General features: G+C 40.8%; 1 protein-coding gene, 1 non-coding gene and 1 pseudogene across 2 annotated transcripts; 2 read left to right on the plus strand and 1 right to left on the minus strand.

Annotated features, from left to right (window-relative positions):
• The first annotated feature begins 4,960 nt into the window (after nt 1–4,960).
• Nucleotides 4,961–6,430, plus strand: LOC120600371 (elongation factor 1-alpha 1-like; annotated as a pseudogene).
• A 2,863-nt stretch (nt 6,431–9,293) lies between these two features.
• Nucleotides 9,294–9,366, minus strand: TRNAR-CCG (transfer RNA arginine (anticodon CCG)). Its single transcript has one exon. It is a non-coding gene; the product is annotated as a tRNA-Arg (tRNA).
• Nucleotides 9,367–12,623: 3,257 nt separating this feature from the next.
• KPNA2 (karyopherin subunit alpha 2) lies at nt 12,624–20,252 on the plus strand. Its single transcript, XM_039859119.1, has 11 exons — nt 12,624–12,779; nt 13,776–13,871; nt 14,021–14,158; nt 15,335–15,423; nt 16,209–16,477; nt 16,724–16,818; nt 16,920–17,183; nt 17,372–17,605; nt 17,868–18,050; nt 19,164–19,313; nt 19,904–20,252. The coding sequence occupies exons 2-11, from the start codon at nt 13,797–13,799 to the stop codon at nt 19,994–19,996; spliced, it is 1,590 nt and encodes a 529-aa protein (XP_039715053.1). The 5' UTR covers nt 12,624–12,779; nt 13,776–13,796; the 3' UTR covers nt 19,997–20,252.
• The last annotated feature ends 634 nt before the right edge of the window (nt 20,253–20,886 follow it).

The raw sequence follows: 20,886 nt of genomic DNA on the forward strand, positions 1-20,886 counted from the left end.
GATATTTTGCCTCTTCGTCTCCAATATATATTTTAATTTTTTATTTCATTAAGGAGAACTTTCCAAACCTTGTTGAATAATATCACAATCATCATTTTTGTTTTATTGGTATTCCTCATTAGCAGAGAACACTTCTAATGATCCATTTTCAAGTGAATAAAGACAATTTTGCTTCAAGTATATCGAGCTATGTTTATCTGTATATCCATACCTTTTAACACCTTATGAATTTGACAAATATTTCTATTCCATTGTGACTTTCTTAACATTGATCATCTGATTATGTCTTCTATGTATTTTACCTTCTCTCTCCTCATTTTTATCTCTTTTTCCCTTTCATTCTAGGAGACATTCTTGCATTTGTACATCCCGTCCCTGATTTCATTTTTAATCGTATCGACTCTGCCTTGGCTCTTTTCAATAAGGATTTTAATGCAAAGGAACTGCTATTAGTTAACTCTTGTTTTGATCCATCCTATTGTTCTTTCATCTTAGTCTACTCCCTTCTTAAATTTTCCTGATTCACAAGGATCATTACTTCTTGTACTTTTGCTAGAACGCCTGTTTCTTGATAATGTCTTTAGGATTCTTCATCATCATTACTTGAGGTATGCTTTTCCTGTGAGCATTTTTAAGGTGAAGATATTTTTATTTTTTATTTATATATATTTATTTTTTAATTATAGTTGAAATTCAGTACTGTATTAGTTTCAGGTGTATAGCACAGTGGTTAGACATTTATATGACTTAAGAAGTAATCCCTTCGGTAAGTCTAGTACCCATCTGACACCATACATAGTGATTTCAATATTATTGTCTATATACCCTACACTATGCTTTAAACATCCCCATGACTATTTTGTTAACTGCCAATTTGTACTTCTTAATCCCTTCACCTTTTTCACCCAGCTCCCCAACCCCCCTCTAAGTGGGCAACCAGGGAAGATATTTTTATTACAAAATATTACAAGTATGCAAAAGTTATCGAGAATAATATAATGAACATTTTGTATAAGTATGACCCAGTTATATTTGCGTCATATTTTTTAGTGTTAAAAAAAATTACAAATGCAATTGGTAGCCAGTCTCCAGACAGCTGGCTTCTAGTGATGCTCACTCACTTCATGCTATTCACATCCCGTACAGCCTCCTCTCACATTTTAGCAGGACTGGTCTGAGTGGCCAGTAGCATATGGGAGAAATGATAATAGACATTTCCAAGATTAGATTACAAAGAGACTGAACTTTCCTGGTTGGATGTGCATTCTCTCTTTCTTTTAGATCATTTACCCTGGGGAAAGCCAGCTGCCATGTTTAAAGGACACTCAAGCAGTCTCTGTGAGGCCCACAGAGCAAGGAACTGAAGTCTTCAACCAATAGCACTAAAACACTGAGGCCTGCCAACAGCCAGCAAGTGAGCTTCAAAGCAGATCTTCTCCCAGTTGAGCTTTCAGATAAGACTGCAGCCCCAGCCCATAACTTGACTGAAACCTCCTGAGAGATATGAACAGAACCACCCATTTAAACTACTCCCAGAATCCTTGGCCACAGAACGTGTGATTAATAAATGTTCATTGCTTTAAGCTGCTAAATTTGGGGGTCATCTGTTTTGCAGCAATAGGTAACCAATACACAGATGAAGGATCCTTATGCCCCTCTCTAATCCATTTTCTTATTCTTAAAAATGTACTCATAGTTCAAGAAATGATTTTTTGAATTAATGCATAATTGGGATTTTTTTTTTTTATTTTGGGTACTTCCTTGTCTTATGTTACAATGAAATGAAAAAGAACATCTGTCGGTAATTATAATAATTATAATAATAGTGCCACCTGTTGAGCACTGTTCCAAGAATTAAATCTTTACATCAAAACATGAACTTATATTTTTATTATCCCGGTTTTACAGATGAGTAACCGATCTGGTATCGGTTATTGGATCTGGTGTCATTTGGAGTATACAGCTATAATGCAAGTGCTACCAAATCCATTAGGTACTACCAGTGCTCTTTACATAAGACAGGAAGAAAAGAGCCAATTAACATAAAACATAGCCCTTAGAGGCTCCTCAACAATGGCCCTAAGGTCTGAGTTGATCATCATAGCAGCATTCTTCCATCACTTATTCCATGTTTCCTTCACCTTCAACTGGGCAGGGCTGTATGCCTGGTAGGGAGACCCAGAATCTTATTCCTGTAGGACCTGAATTCTTGATAGTCCTGAATTTATTGGATTGCTGTACTTCCCCCATTAAGTGGGTTTTTGGGACAAGGGCACCCTAAGATGGGCCCCCAGGAGGTCCTTGGGTTCCAGACTTTGCAGAGCAATTTTAATAGCAGAGCAATTTTCCCCTTGGGAATCACATCGATCACGCAGTCTAAACTGGGGCTGCTGTAACAAAGTACCATAGACTGGGTGGCTTAAACAACAGACATTTATTTCTGAGGCTGGAAGTTTGGGATCAGGGTGCCAGCAAGGTTAGGTTCTAGTGAGAACTCTCTTCCTGGCTCACAGATGGCCGCCTTCTTGCTGTATCCTCACTTGGCAGGGAGAGAGAGGGAGGGAGGGGAGAGGGGAGAGGAGGGAGAGGGAGAGGGAGGAGGGGAAGGGAAGACAGAAGAAAGGGGCTCTGGACTGTTCCCCTTCTTATAAAAACACTAATACATCATGGTGGCTCCACCCTCATGACCTCATCTAAATCTAAGCACCCCAAAGGCCCACCACCTAATACCATAACATTGTGGGTTAGAGCTTCAACATATAGATTTGGGGGGGGCATAAACATTCAGCTATAACAGTGACCCCTTTTCTGTCTATTGATTCAACAGCATGAGGGGGTCCAATGGCCAATGGGTAGCCTCAGCTTCCAATGAATGGAACCATGATAGTGTTTCCTGGTTTAAACGTTCCTTCCTTGGGCACTGGGACTCTCCCTTGAGTGTCAGATCACTGGCAAGGAAAGCAAAAAGTTCTTCCAGTGAATTATTAGTGGTGGTAGTGGGAGGGGCCACTCCCACCCCCTCTGCTTGCTTCCTGGACGCGTGCATTCTGGCAACGTTTAAATCCAGCAGTGGCGGTGCTAGCAGAAGTCCTGCAAGCAAGGAAGGCAAAACCATACCCAGAACACGAGTCTCTCCCTGTGAGGGGGAGGCGCTGTCCGCACACCCCAGTCTTGCCACCGCAAACAAGGGATTATTGTTTTGCCTTCCAGAGCGCGACCCTTCCCCTTAGAGATGCGCCCTCTGCTGGCCTTTCCTAAGATCTGCGACCACCAGCACCCTTTTTTGACTCTATCTCCGCGGGTTCCTCACTGCCTTGGGCAGCCTTCCTTTCTCCTTTTATTTTGAGAAATTTCACATGTCTCTAAGTTTTATTAATGGTGTTGTTTGTGGTTCTTCTTCTCGATGTTTTTGTGGGATTTCCGAGACGAGTAGGGAAAAAATGATAACTACGGTAGGTTAATTTTCAAGTATGATAAATTCTGGATATTAATATTATTGGATTGTATTTTAATATTAATTCTGATGTGTTTTCTGACGTTCTCAAATGAGTTTTGACAATTCGAACCAACACAATACTAATAAATACTTATATTTATCTGAGCCTTAAAAATTAAAATTACGAAGTGATCCACTACAACAACAGGCGAAATTAAATGATGCTGTTAGAAATAAGGCTACCGGTCACCCTGGGAGGAGGTCAGGATTGGGAAAGGCTCAAGGAGGGCTTCTGCAGTGACTAATGTCCTGTTTCTTGATCTGGGTACTGGTTATACAAGTGTGTTCAGTTTGTGAATATACTTCAACTGAACACTTAATGATATGTGACTTTTCTATATGTTAAGTGTTGATAATTATTTTTTAACCCCAAAGTAGAATAGCCCATAATTAAAAATAAATCATGATCCTAGTAGTAAACACCTGATCTTTATCTGACTCAGTTGAAACGTAAAGGAGAATCTTATGCAAAAACTTCAAATATCTGAATTTTGCTATTTTCTTCCCTATATTAAGGATACTATCTTTATTACAAGTATAATCTATCTTTCCTGTGGTAAAAATGGGTTTCTCCAAATAGTTGGGTCTATAGTACATTATTCTCCAAATAATGGCCATTGTTTGTCTCCTCACACTCCAGCCTGCCCCGCTTGTGATGTGAGGGTTCCAGAACCAGGCCCAGGATTCAGCAAGGGCCTCATCAAAGGTGGCTTTATACCTAGCTTACCCTGAGTGTCCCTGGAATTCTGTTTAGAAACACCCTTTGACCTACTCCTCACTTTGTCCCTGAGACTGTTTGGGAAACAAAGGAAAAGTGATAATAGGGGCAATTGGTGAGATCCTAAAATGTTTTTGGTGAGGCCCATCAATAATATAATCATACCATCCCTGTTTGTCAAGCCTCTAAGGCAGTTCCTAAGCCTGGGCAATGTCGCCATTTCGGGCCAGATCATTGTTTGTTATGGGGTTGTCCTGTGCACTGTAGGGTAATCAACAGCATCCCTGACCTCTACCCACAGATGTCACAACTCCCCCAGTCGTGACAATTAAAAATGTCTTCTGATATGCCAAAAGTCCCCGCAGGAGCAAAACTGACCTAGTCGAGGAGCCCTGCTCTCAAGTAAGTCAAACTATCAGGGTGAAACAGTCACCTCAACCAACTACCATTCCAGGCGTACGTCATGCTGATTTGACACAGGAGGGCATTTGTAAATCTTCAAGCTGATTTTCAACCAAAGTCCAAAAATGTTCTGTAATATATATTAGTAATTTTACCTGTCTTCTCAGACTATAAGTAATGTGATACAGCTATCATTGGTTAAAAGCTGTTCACTTTACTCCAAGATTTGACACCTTTGTTTATTAATAATGTCAAGTACAGACGCTTTATATCATGAAATGTAATGAGAGTCTGTGACTCCTTAAAAATTCACAGTCTAGTATCTTTCGCAATAGGTTTGCTGCCAGAGCACAAGTGAAAACCACCGCTACATCTAAGCCAAAATGGGAAAGGAAAAGACTCATAGCCACGTTGTGGTCATTGGACCTGTGTATACGGACAAGTCTACCACTACTGGCCATCTCATCTACAAATGTAGTGGGATCAACAGAAGTACACTGAAAAATTTGAGAAGGAGGCTGCTGAGATGGGAAAGTTCTCCTTCAACTATCCTTGATTCTTGGATAAACCGAAAGCTGAATGTGAGTGTTGTACCACCACTGATATATCTCCTTATGAAAATTTGAGACCAGCAAGTGTTATGTGACTGTCATTGATGTCCCAGGACACGGAGACTTTACCCAAAATGTGATGATAGGCACATCCGAGGCTGATGTGCGATACCAATCGTTGCTGCTGATGTTGGTGAATTTAAAGCAGATATCCCCAAGAATAGGCAGACCCTTCTGCCTTATACGCTGAGTGTGAACTAATTGTTGGTGTCAATGAAATGGGTTCTACCGAGCCAGCCTACAGCCGGAAGATGCACAAGGAAAACGCTGAGGAACTCAGCACTCAGGTTAAGAAAATTGGCTACAACCTCGACACAGTGCCATTTGTGCCAGTTCCTGGTTGGAATGGTGACAACGTCCTGGAGCCAAGTGCTAGCATGCCTTGGTTCAAGGGCTAGAAAGCCACCCATGAAGATGGCAGTGCCAGTGGAACCATGCTGCTTGAAGCTCTGGATTGTGTCCCGCCACCTTGTCCAACTGACAGGCCCTTGGGTCTGCCCTTCCAGGTTGTGGTACTGTCCCTCTGGGCTGAGTAGTGACTGGTGTTCTCAAACCTGGCGTGGTGGTCACCTTTGCTTCAGTCAACATCAAAACTGAAGTAAAGCTGTAAACTGTTGAAATGAGCCATGAAGCTTTGTGTGAAGCTCTTCCTGGGAACAGTGTGGGCTTCGATGTCAAGAGCATGTTTGTCAAAGATGTTCATCATGGCAGTGTGGCTGCTGACAGCAAAAATAACCCGCCAGTGGAAGCAGCTGCCTTCATGGCTCAGGTGATTAGCCTAAGCCATCTAGGCCACATCAGTGCTGGCTATGCACCTATGCAGGATTGTCACACAGCTCGCACTGGTTGCAAGTTTGCTGAGCTGAAAAAGAAGATTGATTGCCATCCTGGGAAAAAGCTGAAAGATGGCCCTAAGTTCTCGAAATCTAGGGATGCTGCCATTATTGATATGGTTCCTGGCGAGCCCGTGTGTGTTGAGAGCTTCTCTGACTATCCTCCCCTGAGCCGTTTTGCTCTTTGTGACATGAGACAGATGGTGTCATGAAAGCAGTGGACAGGAAGGTTCCTGGGGCTGCCGAAGTCACCAAGTCTGTCCAGAAAGCTCAGCAGGCAAATGAATATTATTCCCACTCTCTGCCACCCAGTCTTAATAGTGGTGGGAGAACTGTCTCAGAACTGTCTCCAATGGCCACTGGAGTTTAATAGTGAAAGACTGGTTAATGATAACGATGCATTGTAAAAGCTTCAGAAGGAAAAAAGAGAATGTTTTGTGGACCATTTGGTTCTTTTATGTGTGGTAGTTTTAAATTATCAGTTTTTAAAATCAGTACTTTTTAATGGAAACAACTTGACCAAAAATCTGTCACAGAACTTTCAGATCCATTAAAACAAAGTTTAAAGAGAAAAAAAATCCCAGTCTACGTCACCTAAAATCAACAGTGGTGACAGAACAATTAATACGGAATACTAAAAATAAAATGTACAAAATTTGTGCTAAGGAAAGGTGCTGGTGTTTTCCATGGCTAACGAGCATTCCTCTTTTTCCTTTTAAGGAATTACCTCTTCTCCATTGTGGGAATAATTGGTGGGAGGCTAATTCTTCTGTGGCCCTGTGAATCAATAGAGAAAGGTCCATATTCAGGCTGGACCAGTTGTAAGTTTTCCCCTGGAACCTTGATTCTGGAGTGAGTGTCCTGGGACAAAACAAAGTATCATAGGCACTTATTGCAGCTCTAGCCACATGACATGGGGCAGTGATGGCAGCAGGCGTTTCTACCTCTGAGAATCACTGTGCTTCCAGATTCTTGCTTTTGGGAGGCCATTGGTGTGTCCTCAATTCTTGCTTGTTCCCAAGCCTGGTCCTCCAGCTTTGCTCCTCTGGTTAGTGAGCGCCTCCTGTCCCCAGGTCTTTCCAGTGAATTTTCATTTGCTTTGCTTAGGTTGGACTAGTTTGTCTCTGCTGTTGGCAACAGGGAACTAGCAAAGGAGACTGAGAAGTTGTTGGGAGAATCACAGAAAGAGAGAATTCCTGGAAGCCTGGGAAAAGAGTGTGTTTCAAGAGGGAAAAACTGGTCAAGAATTTCAGACTTCAGAGTGAAGCCAAGCAAGATGAGGACTGAAAGGTGTTTCTTAAATTTGCCAACTAAGAGGTCACTGTCAAGGAGTGTGCCCTGCGGCAGGAGAGTGAGGGGGGCGTGGCAAGTGGAGAAAAGGAGACAGTGGACCTGTGGAGACCACCATGGATCAGTGTGGCTGCGTGGGAAGAACACACCCAGGTCTCACGTGAGGGGTCCAGGACCAAGGGCGAGCTTCTAAGGAATGGGGAAATGGTAGGATGTTTGGGGGCTCAGAGGAAAGAGCCAGTAGAGGAGGAAGCTAAAGACCTAGGCAAGAGGTAATTAATGGGCCTATCCCTTTGGAGTGTTTATTAAGTGCCAGACAATTTCCTGAGGGTAGAGAGGATAGGTTCAGAGAGAGAGACTGTCCTGGGACTGGCGGAGTCACAACCCTTCATCTGACACAGGTGAAGAAAGAAATGGGGAAGGTGACAGAGGTGAGGGAAGAGGAAAATGTGGAATTTGCACCAGGTAACCTGAAACTGGAGAATTCAGTAGGCACTTAGTAAATGTTTACTGACTTCAGCTGAATACACCATGGCGAGCGAGCCACAAAACATCTACGAGAGAGAAGGAGCTGGGTTGAGAGGGAGGACGAAAGAGAGGAATGAGGTGGGAGGGTCAGGTGAGCATGCTGGAGGCCTAGGCAGAAACCCGAAGGGCAGAAAACCCAAGAATTTGAGCTGCCCAGTTTTCAGGGCTGAGCATTCTGTTATGAGAGCAATCTTACCTTTGGGGACCAGAGAGACATTGTCACTGTCTATTGTCCCCAGATCCAGTCTACTGGTGGGAGGCAGGAGACAATTTGGTTTGGATTTTTTGTTCACCTACTGCATGCAAGGACCTAATGTGGTCACCAACTCTGAGATACCAGGAATGGAGCTGGAAATTATCCCGTGGTCTTCATTTGTTAAAGTGTTCTGGTTTAAAATTTTCAGTAGTGCATTCCTAATCTTAAAAAGGAGTGTGAGGATATTAGTTAAACTTCTCCATTGGTTGCTTAGTTTTTGTTTTTTTTTTTTAAATAAACGTTTAATTTTGGAATAACTTCAGATTTACATAAAAGTTGCAAAGATGGGGCAGAGAGCACCCATATACCCTTCCCCCATTTGCTCCTAATGTTAACATCTTCCATTACCACGTACACTTGTCACCACTAAGAAATCAACATTGGTACATTGATGGTAACTAATCAGACTGTATTCTGATTCTACTGGTTTTTCCACTAAGGTCCTTTTTCTGTTTCAGGCTGAAATCCAGGACATTACGTTGCATTTCGTAAGTTTTGGAATAGGCATTAACTCAGTGATATTCCTCTTTTACAAGTCTTGCAAGAAGAGTTTAAACTTTCAAGATAGTCAACTGAACGGGTCTGAAATGCTTAAACTCTGATCGTATTTCTTTTATAACGCTAATTCGCAAATAAAACACACATACAAACAGGATGTTCTAACTACAATTTGTTGTTCATAATAGTTTAGGGACAGAAACCATAAATTATGCTTATTACATTTGTGTGTTGTAACAGCACAGTTTCTTTTCTATAAACGCTCCCTAGTACTGAAATAAAATGTTTGGAGACAGCACAATTGGATCTGCTCACACATCCCTTGGGATAGATGGGGAGAAAGTATTGCATGTGTGGCTGCCATGGTGAAACTCAGTTTGAAAAGGTAGACAGAAAAAGAGGTGATGCCATATGTTCAGTCGGTTTTTTTCTTTCAAAAGTAAAAGTTAAGCAAGAAAAATACTCCTCTTTAGGGTCAGATCTTAGCTCTCACTTGGTCTCATTTGCAATGGTTTTAAAACGCGAAGATGCATTTCTTAATTGTAAATACAATCATCCTCGAGATCACTGGAGAGGCAAAATAACCTCATTTCAGAATCTACTTTTATTACGCCAACCGTGTTCTTCATCATTGTTCTCTTCACCAAAATAGAACTTCGTGCGACCCAGATGGGACTCGAACCCACAATCCCCAGCTCCGGAGGCTGATGCCTTATCCATTAGGCCACTGGGTCACCACAGGATCCGGCTTCTCACTCCGTCTCCTTACGCGATGTCATCATCGCGCCCCGCCCCTGCGCTCCGCGGCCTCGCGTGGGGCGGTGTGTGTTTTGGGAACCGCCCCCAACGGCGGCAGCGCGCGCCTGCGCCCTTGGCCCAGATCGCAGGCAGACCCCCGGCGCGCTTGCGCGTGGGTACCCCGCCGGCGCCGCCCGGCACTGTGTGGTCCGCTCGCGGGTGCTCATCTCCTGTCTGCCCGTGGTTCTTGGAAGGTTCTCTTCCCTGGCTGCCCCTTAGGCGCATCAGAGGAACTTTAAACAAAATTCCAATGGTTCTACTCCGTCCATTCTAATTCTGTTTACCTAGGTGGGCGCCGGCGTCTGCATTTTACGGTTTCCCTGGACCTTCCTCTGCCACTGGCCACTCGCACAGCATAAAGTCCTCCCTCACCCCCTTCAACCTTTCCATTCCTACAGCCCATTCCTTCTCTTTCTTTCTTGCATTTAGTCAACGTACATTAATTTGATAACCTATTACGTGCTGTAGACTGTTGTGGGATTCCAGGGTGAACAGGCTTTTCTTTAAATCTGCCCTTCTACCCCACTCATCTACATCTATTTTCCTCCCCGTGTCCTGTTTACCTCCCGGTTAAAGGGAAAATGGGTAGAACACGGTCCCTAAATACAAAATACTGATTTTTTTTTTTTTTTAATTCTAAAGATTTAGAGACTCTCTGGTTCCATGCACAATATCTCTAGGCTTGTAGCGTGTAAAGATGCTGCATTTGTGGTTTTTTAAAATACAAATTTTCGTTTTCTTAGACGTATAATACCTGTTCATTGTAAAACTGTGTAATATATGGATAAGCCAAACGAAGAGAATTGAAATTGACCATAATTCTAGCATTCAGTTAAGCGCTATTAAAATTTTGGTGTGAATCTTTTAAATCTTATAGACCACTATTTTATTACCTGTGGACCACGAGTCATCCAGGAAATGCTTTTCATGAAAACTAAGACATTATTAGTGAATAATACTTCACAAATTGTGTAGTACTTGATGGTACAGAAGCGATGGTGGGTAAAACTGGCACCTTAGTGAATCTAGGCAGTGACACAACTAGTAACAGTGGTATTTTCAACTTAAACTGTCGGGGGTGGGGGTATTAGTGGTGGGGGAGAGCCAGCTTCACTTAGGATTATATCCTTGATGATACTATAAGAATTATTAATTGTATTAAGTATCAACCCTTGAGTACACACCTTTATAATATTTTATGTGACAAATGGGATGTGTGCATAAATCACTTCTCTGTACCAAAATACAGTGGTAGTCTCTGGAGGAAAACATTTGTGCAGTGTTTGAGTTGCAGGCTAAACTAGCTCCTTTTTCCCTCGAAAGTTTTTACTTGAAAGAATGACTGACAGGCAAACTAAGATTATTCAGACTTGATCACACTTGGATTTGCTTCTCTGGAGCAGCTACATTCTCAGGCTCACATCACAACACACAGTCCTGTGGAAGAGAGAGTATCTCTCAAAGGCCTCAGTAAAGATTTTCTTCCATAGTGTTACATCTTCATCACCAATCCCTGTATCTAGGGAGTGGAATGTACTGTTTGGCCTAGGCTAGACAAGACCCTCTGCGGAATCTCCAAACTACAGTAGCTAAGAATGGAGGGTATATGCTTCCTAAGGGCAATACTGTATATCTTTCAAAGGCAACTTTCACTTTTGACATTATATTCGTTTCAGGTTTTCAGGTGCATGTACAGAATAGTGGTTGAGAGCATGCATCCTGGAACCAGACAGCCTGGATCGGAGTCTTTATCTCTGACTTCATTAGCTGTATAAACACAGACAAGTTACTTAACTACTCACGATTCAGAGTCGTGAAGATTAAATGTTAATATAGGTAAAACACTTAGAACACTTCTGGGCATATACTCGATATTTACAGCAAAAACAAAACAAAACAAAACAAAAACCAAACTGACAACAAAGGAAATGTATTGGAAGACATAATTGCAAAGTCATGTAACTGCAACCTTCAGAGGTAGGGCAGGCAGTTGATTAGAACTTTCCTGGTTTCTCTACAATTGTCCTATTCAAATTCCTAGGACTCACACCCCTCAGGAACAGAGCCTGCTTTCCTACCTCCAATCAAAAGGCATAGCCTTCCCAACTGGGTGAATTTAGGTCACATGTATGCCCCTGAACCATCAGTAGCCAAGAGAATGCCCTGCAGTGATTGGTTTAGGGGCGAATTTCTTCCACATTTCTGCACTTAGGGGGATGGAATTGTGCTGGTTGAGTAGGAGAGTAGAATCGACCTGTGAACCCCATGGCTGCTACACAATGAATGAGGCTGGCATAAATGCCTGCAAGAATGCACAAAGTTCAATGTTTGAATTTATTTATAGAAAAAGAACCTAATTTTTCTAGAAATACCATTTTAGAATACAGAAAAATTGCAGGAAGAAAAAATGGCCCATAATCCCAATGCTCTCGTAACCATCATTGATACTTAAAAAGTGTACATGACAAGAAAATGCAAACATTTTATTCAGAAATGTGTAAAATACAGCATAGAACGATTGGCAAAATTTGAACACTATATAAATATACGTAGAGGGCGAGAGAGAGAATAGCTAATGTGGCAAAGTGTTAACGTTTGGTAAATCTGGGTAAAGATTTCCAATTATTTTGTATTTGACATTATTTAAAAATAAAAGACTATCTAGAGAAACGGGCATAATGAACCTTCCGTTACCATATTTGTGGCTTCTAAGAAGTCTTTTATGACACAAGTTTAAAAAAATAAAAAATTTTTAAAAAGCCATACCAATTGACCAAATCCCTCTTCTCCATAATGGTCATAAACCCCTGCCAAATTCCATCTGTGTCCTATCAGGGAGACTATGCATAGCAATAAGTTTCTATATCAACATTTTAAAAAGCATGATTTGGGGAATCATTTGTAGTACTTGGTTAAGGAAGCCGCCCAGGGAAACGTCCAGCGACTTCACCCGCGCAAACCCTTTGCAAAGGGCCTAGTCTCAGACCAAGGCGGGGTTGAGGACTGGCCCTTCGCGCTGCATGCTGGGATCTGGAGTCTTTTCACTCTGAACTATTAAGCGCTCTGGGATTGCCAGGCCGCTCCCTCATCTCGCGATGCTATTTTCTCTCGGGCTAGGCCCTATGCTCCCCCGCCCAACGTGTTTTTCAAATCCACCAATGGACGCACACCGTGGGCTCGAACCAGCCAATCAGAATGCGGAGTCACCGGGAAATTTAAATCGCGCCGGCCGGCTGCACGAGCCACACCGTCTTCGGGCCGATCCGTGGTGGACGTTTTCGGAGTAGGCGAGCCGCAGCCTGTGCGACCCCCTCACCGTCTCCTGTGAAACCCTGAGCCGGCTGTGTAGGTACGAACGCTGGTCCCAGCACGGCCCGAGTGGTAACGGCTGGCCAGGCCGCGCTCTGCTTGTGGGTGGCGGGAGAGGAGGCTCCCGGTACACGCCCGGCCTGGCTTTGGCCTCCCTCGTTGACGAAGCCTTCTGGGCGTCGTTCGTTGACGAAGGGTCTGTTTCGCGGTATGAGTACTTGGGCTGTAGGCCGCCGAGGCTCTGCGAACCTCATCCAGAGCCTTTGCGCGTCGCGGCCCAGAGAATTAGAGTGAGGCCGGAGCCTCTCTCAGGCCCCTCCTTTGCCGATTGGTTACTCGCTGCATCTTCCCTGGGGCGGGGGGCAGGGGAAGGCTGGAAATGGAGGTGGCGGTTGGAAGAACTCTCTCTTAACATGTAGGACTTGGTTGGCTGTGTCAATTTCTTAAAGAAACATAATGGAGTAAAGATAGATTGTTAGGCGCCCTTTTACTTTTGTCACCTTTTGGAGATTGCTCTTCAGTATCTGAGTCTGAATGATATCAGCCTAAGTGCATTCACTTGAAATTCCTGGAAATGAAAATGTGATTGAGATGTTTAAGATGGAGAACTGCATCGCAAATTTTCAGTGTTGACAGGAAATGTAATGGAAGACTCCATAATGTAATAATGAACCAAATTTTTCTTTAATTTTCACGTGTGGAAAATATACCTATTTTGGCCATTTAAAGACTATTAGTAGAGAGAGCCTCCAGAGGATCTGAATGTATTGCGCCTACGACAGATTTTAACTGTAAGCTCAGTTCCCCTACTTTGCCTTTAGCTGTTTATAGATTCTATATAGTAGAGTTGGAGGCGCACTGTCCAATATGGTAGTTATCAAATGCTTGTGGGCAGTCTAAATTTTGAATGCTGAAGTACACACAAGATTTAGAAGAATTAGTATGAAAAAAGAATGTGAAGTATCTATTAATGCTCTTATTATGGGCAAAGCAAAATGATAAAAGGGAAATTTTTTTCTCTTTCCCCATCTTACAGCTTTCTCCCTTTGTCTCAACCATGTCCACCAACGAGAATGCTAATTCACCAGCTGCCCGCCTCAACAGATTCAAGAACAAGGGGAAAGACAGTACAGTGAGTACCTTCTGTTGCTTCTGGATAGTATTTTTTTGAATGGAAAGATATTTGGAAAGGGGTCAAAACTGAGGGAATTTGGGGGAAAAGTGCCCTCGCTTTACAACAAAAACTGAAACGATAGGTGAAATATGTTATCTTTTCCCAAGGAAATGAGGCGGCGCCGAATAGAAGTTAATGTGGAACTGAGGAAAGCTAAGAAGGATGACCAGATGCTGAAAAGGAGAAATGTAAGCTCGTTTCCTGATGATGCTACTTCTCCACTGCAGGAAAACCGCAACAACCAGGTAATTATATTTTAGTTTATGAGTTATGATGAACCCAGAAAATCAGTATGGGGCTTAGAAATTTTAAAACTATCCTAGCCTAATGATTTTAACTATAAAATCTGTGAAGATGTTTTTGCTACTCCAAATCAGTAAGTCTGATGGGTTGTTTTCTTTCCTGCCCACTCTGTAATCTACTGAGGCTAATTCCAAAGTCGTCTCTAGCTCTGATCTCCCTTCAAGTTTCCCTGCATTTACAGATGCCAGCTCAGTACCTTGACCTGACCATGCCAGTTGAGCGTGTCCAGAACTGACCACTTTCTGGCTTATTTCTAACTTTTTTTTTGCTGACATTCTCTAGTTTATTGTACTTGTCACCAGTTTTGTTCAGATCTTTTTCCTCCTGAAATATTGTTAGTAGTCTCCTAATTTATCTTCCTTTCATTCTATGCCACATACTATTTACCTAAATATTTCCCTAAAAGACGGCTTTAGACATAGTCTTTGTTTGCTTAACAACTTCGATGGTTTCAAATCCATATGCTTTGAAGGTTTTTTGTAAATTAGACACATCTTAGATTTTAAAATTTATCTCTTTCATCTTTCAACAATATTGGGCACTTAATTTTTTTCACATTATGATTTTCTTTAGCGCTCCACATTTTATTTAAAATTGAATGCTACCTATGTGCTGTTTCTTGAGTATTGTACTTAAATCCCTTCTTCTCTAGTTAACTATAGCATTGTTTCTCAAACCTTTATACTGTGATCACAATATAAAACGTCTTTGCAGCACTGTACCATGGAAATGCATAGATTACAAAGTTAGGTAAGAAAATCCCCAGCACAGTGCCTATAGCTCAGTTCTTTTTTCACTAAAAGCATATCTGAATGCAAGTGATTGAGACTAATGTAGAAATAACCTTCAAACTGCTCTAATTTATTTTTTTAATTGTTCAGTCACCTTTTTAGTGACAAAAAGCTGGTATACTTCGTAACAGACTGTGGTAAATTATGACACCAAGTTTGAGAATTGTTCTCTGTATAATGAATATTTAATTAGCAGGCAAAATGAAATGTAGAGCTAATAAAAATTTAGTAACTGATTATAGATCTAAAAATGTCTTCACAATGGCAAGTGGAGATTTTAATGTTTGTATTTAATTTTAAAAATGATAAATTTCACTGTTTTTGTAGGGCACTGTAAATTGGTCTGTTGATGACATTGTCAAAGGCATAAACAGCAACAATTTGGAAAACCAACTCCAAGCTACTCAAGCTGCTAGGTAAATCTTGTCTGTTATAGCCTGGGTAACCTAAGAAATTAGCCTTTTTGGATTTTTTGGTGTGAAAAGAGACTGATGATGTTGGTGGGTAATGGTTTAAGCCACGCATAGGCCTATCTTCATTAAAATCTGTTAGGTGCAGCTATAATTTTCTATAATGCCAAAAGTCCCACCCACACTCAGTGATAATTGCTATTCACCTTTTGGTATACTTTTAAAGAAAACTGCAAAGTTTTTGTCAAAGTGGCATTTCAAGTCAGTGTCAGGGAAAGGGAGGATTATTCAGTAAATGGGATTGGCACATCCATTTAGAATGGTACAACCATTTAGAAAATAAGTATTTAGACTATCACTATACACAAATATTTCTGACATCCTAACAGAAAGGATTAATAATTTTTCGAGCATAACTGCAGAAAATCCAAATGACAAAAGATCATGGAAAAGATGTTTAACCTCACTTGGTCAGAGAAACACAATTTAAATTTACTGAGTGTAATCAGTTTGTCAACGTTTGTAAAATGTGGCAAGATTTCTGCAAGGACGCAGAGAGGAAGGTGATCTACAAAACTAGTAATATTTTTATTTTGGAAAAAAGGTGGTTAAGGATATGTGTGTATGGTGCTAGTTCCTTTCCAATTCCAGGATATCTGAGCATTTATTTGCTTTACTGTAAAAGGTTATCTAAAGTTTCAGACTCTTGAATTGCATTTTTCATTGGTTTTTACACAAACTTCACTTGTTAATCACGTTTAACTTTTGTTTCTCTTTTTGCTTACCCTTAGGAAACTGCTTTCTAGGGAAAAACAGCCACCCATAGACAACATAATCCGGGCTGGTTTGATTCCAAAATTTGTGTCCTTCTTGGGCAGAACTGATTGTAGTCCCATTCAGTTTGAATCTGCTTGGGCCCTCACTAACATTGCTTCTGGAACATCAGAACAGACCAAGGCTGTAGTTGACGGAGGTGCTATCCCAGCATTCATTTCTCTTTTGGCATCGCCCCATGCTCACATCAGTGAACAAGCCGTATGGGCTCTAGGAAACATTGCAGGTACTTCATTTTAAATTCTTTTGACAGATTGTCTCTAATCTTGCTGAGGCTGGGAGAAGTGCCTTGTCATAAGTAATAGTGACTTTTGTGTCAAGTTTTGAACTTGCTTGTTTCCAGTGCTTATTAGTGGTGAAAGTGGCATCTGAATAAGTTAAGGAGTTTCTGAGAATGTTCAGTGACTGGGTGTGCCAGAGTCTAATGCAAAGACAAACATTCTCAGATATGATTAACCGCCTCGTTTTTCAGGTGATGGTTCAGTTTTCCGAGACTTGGTTATCAAGTATGGTGCAGTGGACCCACTGTTGGCTCTTCTTGCAGTTCCTGATATGTCATCTTTAGCAGTAAGTTATTAAAATAAGTGAAGTTACTTAATTGTTGATTCTAATTTTTCCCACCCCTTCAAAAAACAGGATCTCTCATTTCTTTTTTTCTTTTTCCCCAGTGTGGTTACTTACGTAATCTTACCTGGACGCTTTCAAACCTTTGTCGCAATAAGAATCCTGCACCCCCCTTAGATGCTGTTGAGCAAATTCTTCCTACTTTAGTTCGCCTCTTGCATCATGATGATCCAGAGGTATTAGCAGATAGCTGCTGGGCCATTTCCTACCTTACTGATGGTCCAAATGAACGGATTGAAATGGTCGTGAAAACAGGAGTTGTGCCCCAACTTGTGAAACTCCTAGGGGCTACTGAATTGCCAATTGTGGTAAGTTGTGAACGTTCAGACAAGACTATGAAGTATGAGGAGCATTATCAGTCGATATTAACGTTGACATATTGTCTACTTTAGGCCACGATGAGCCTCTTGTCAAAACATTTAGGGTATAGAATTTTTGAGCAATGTTGGGAAAAATGAAAGATAACTGCTAGTATCAACATTTTTTTTCTTTTCAGACTCCTGCGCTAAGAGCCATAGGAAATATTGTCACTGGGACAGATGAACAGACTCAGGTTGTAATAGATGCGGGAGCACTTGCCATCTTTCCAAGCCTGCTAACGAACTCCAAAACTAATATTCAGAAGGAAGCTACATGGACAATGTCTAACATCACAGCTGGCCGCCAGGACCAGATACAGCAAGTCGTGAATCATGGATTAGTCCCATTCCTCATTGGCGTTCTCTCTAAGGTAATACCTGAAGTGTCAGACCTTAATCAGAAGATCGTTAGTGTTTATGGATGGGCATTTGGTAAGACTGCTCGGTAAGATTCTTAATGTACCAATGTTTGGTTCTTAACAGTCCTTTGCTAAATAATAGCCAGTTATCTCTTTCATTTAAGGTTCAATGGAACCAATTAATAGTTTTAGTTATTGTTTTTCTAAAACAATACTTTTGGAAATTTGTTTTTACAACCATTCTGAAATAAATCTGTTTCCTTATGTTTATTAGGCAGACTTTAAGACACAAAAGGAAGCTGTATGGGCTGTGACCAACTATACAAGTGGTGGAACGGTTGAACAGATTGTATACCTCGTTCGTTGTGGCATAATAGAACCACTGATGAACCTCTTAACTGCGAAAGATACCAAAATTATTCTGGTTATTCTGGATGCCATTTCAAATATCTTTCAGGTGAATCTTAACAAGGTGGAATTTATTTGAATTTGGGCTTGATAATTAGCTTACTGTTTATATGGGGGAAAGGGGCTGTGGGGTGGGGTGGAGGCAGCTAAGTTTACCCAGTAGGCCACAGAATCAGGAAGCCTGTTTATGCGAGCTGCACTCTTGGTAAAAGGTGTGACAGGGATTAAAAGATAAGGAGATGACAAGTGCCTGATGTGACCTGAACTGAAGTCAGATTCATACGTGAACACTATTCTTAATTATTTTGTCAAAAAACTAATTCCCCAATTTCCTCCTGAATTTTGTTGAAATTAAATTAGAACAACTGTTATGTAATTATATTTCCTTCCTAATTGATCTAAGCATGTTAGCATGTTTGTATCTCATCACAGTGATTAATGGTAGGTAGATCCTATGCAACAACCTTAAACTTCTAATTACGGCAATTTTTATGTACAGAAGTTGAGTCTAGCCTAATCCCTGGTATGTATCCATCACCAAAGATAATTTGTCAACATTTGACCTATTTTCCTATTCTCTCTCATCTAAGCAAAGCCTCTTAAATTATTTTGAAGCAAATAAATTATTTCATCTGTAAAAATTTATCTCTTAGAAGTCAAGGATTTAAAAATTTAACCACAATATTCTTACACCTAATAAATTCTTGGTATCAACAAATAATTCAGTCATCGAAATTTGTTTTTATGCATCATAGGCTATCTTTGCCCTTAGATAATGGTTCTCAGCTGTGACTACACTTTGGAATTATCTGGGTGCTTTTACAAAACAAGTTTCCTGTTCCCATCACAGACCAATGAACCTGGATATAGTGTCGTTTTTAAATTCGCCCTGGTGATTTTGATAACACAGAAGTTGAGAATTATTCGAAGATCTCTTTGGTCAAAAGCTACAGAAGTAGTTGCTAAAAGCAAGTACAGATCTGATCACTTTGAATTTTTAAAAAATGTAAAATGGAGATACTCATATTTTATCTCGTAGGGTTGAAGGAACTGTCAAGTGTTTTTCTGTCTGATATATTAGTACTCAAACAGACATTGTTTTCTTTGAAATAGAGTGTGTATGTGTATATGCCAGTAAACTTGGAATTTTTTTTTTTTTCAGGCTGCTGAGAAACTAGGTGAAACTGAGAAACTTAGTATAATGATTGAAGAATGTGGAGGTTTGGACAAAATTGAAGCTCTACAAAACCATGAAAATGAGTCTGTGTACAAAGCTTCATTGAACTTGATTGAGAAGTATTTCTCTGTAGAGGTGAGTAACATGGTAATATAAGAACTTGGAAAATACACATTTAGGGTCAAGCCTATAGGATTCTTTTTACCTCTTGCACTTTTAGTGAGCCTTGTACCCTTGTTAAATAGAGCAAAATATCAGTATAAGTAATGTACATACTTGCTCCTCTCATGTTTGGTTTGATGATAATATTTTTAACTTGAGATTTTTAAAAATCACCAATTTACTTTGAAATGAATAGCCTTGGGGATCTTAGAATATCTTGAGAGTAAGTTTGTGTAGGAGTTGATGGAGAAGTGGGCCAACCTCCTGACCACACTCTGGCCTAATAAGCAGTTCCTATTAAAGTGACGTGACAGGTAGCCTTCCTTAACCCATTCAGAACCTTCCCCTCCTAGGCACTGTGAAATTGGCAGGTTTCAGCAGCCCACCTTCCCTCCACTGTTACAGGTATTGAAATTTGGTACAGGATTAAATATGATATGTGTAGATAAAGAACTTCAGAGTAAATACTTCTATAGTATTTACTTCTAGACAAACTACTGCTTAGAAATGTGCCATATTTACGGGATTATATTGGTGTTTTTGTTTTTGTTTTACTACTTCAGGAAGAGGAAGATCAAAATGTTGTACCAGAAACTACCTCTGAAGGCTATACATTCCAAGTCCAGGATGGCACTCCTGGGACCTTTAACTTCTAGATTGTACAGCTGGGGCATAAAGTTGTTTGTTGTGCACTGTTTGGTATAAGTTTGTCTTACTGTTTCTCTACTAAGAATTCTTTTTAAATGTGGTTTGTTATTGTAGCACTTTTTACAACAAAACTATACTTGAACAGTTCCAAACTGTACATACTGTACGAAACGTCTCTCAATGGGTTTCTTATTTCTATGTGGAATTTCATATCTTGCAGTGTCCTGTAAATAAAGATTAAATTCCACCCTTTTTGTTACTTTACCATGCCTATGTTTTGCTTTCCAATTTGGAGCTCTTAGGTTCCGCATGAAGGGTAATGGAACCAAAACGGATGTGACTCTAGAGATGCGGTTCTGGTTACAGACATTTGATGTAGTAAAGTTCATGATGTCATCAAGGGCACAGGGGTAATAATAACATTTTTGCTGTCTGGTTCCCAGTTCTGGCTTTTCTCTAGCTGCTTCCCCGCTTGGTAATAATGGCTGTTGGCACTTCCAGATTTCACATCCTTTTTATACTAGCCAGAAAAAATTTTTCAGAGGCCCTCAGCCAGTCTCAAATCTCAATGGCCAGGGAGATGGAATAAAAATCTTATATTTAACCATGAGTTCGTGGGAGCTACAAACAAAATTCATTCCTCCCAAACTCCAAGGCTGAAAGTGGTTTATCTTGGCATCACCTGCAAAGTGTTTTCCCAGAAGTTATGTTTATGTTTATTTGGTAAGGAGTGGGGTCCAAGTATCCTATCTTCTCTTTAATCCTCAGGTGCTCCTTTTTGCAGTTTGAGTTGAAAGCTTACTGTATGGAATAGCTGTGCTGTTAGCAGAATAGGAAATGGATTGGGGTGGGTGTTAACTACGGTACCCCGTAAGTCTTAGGAAAAATGAAATGCATC

Source organism: Pteropus medius, unplaced genomic scaffold (genome assembly GCF_902729225.1).
Source record: "Pteropus medius unplaced genomic scaffold, Ma_sr-lr_union100, whole genome shotgun sequence".
Lineage (NCBI taxonomy): Eukaryota > Metazoa > Chordata > Mammalia > Chiroptera > Pteropodidae > Pteropus > Pteropus medius.

Bases quoted from the DNA above. Each gene is read 5' to 3' on its own strand.
- KPNA2 (XM_039859119.1), top strand. From the start codon at position 13,797: ATGTCCACCAACGAGAATGCTAATTCACCAGCTGCCCGCCTCAACAGA. The intron at 14,159-15,334 runs GTAATTATATTT...CTGTTTTTGTAG, and splicing joins AGGAAAACCGCAACAACCAG to GGCACTGTAAATTGGTCTGT. The intron at 17,184-17,371 runs GTAAGTTGTGAA...TTTTCTTTTCAG, and splicing joins CTACTGAATTGCCAATTGTG to ACTCCTGCGCTAAGAGCCAT.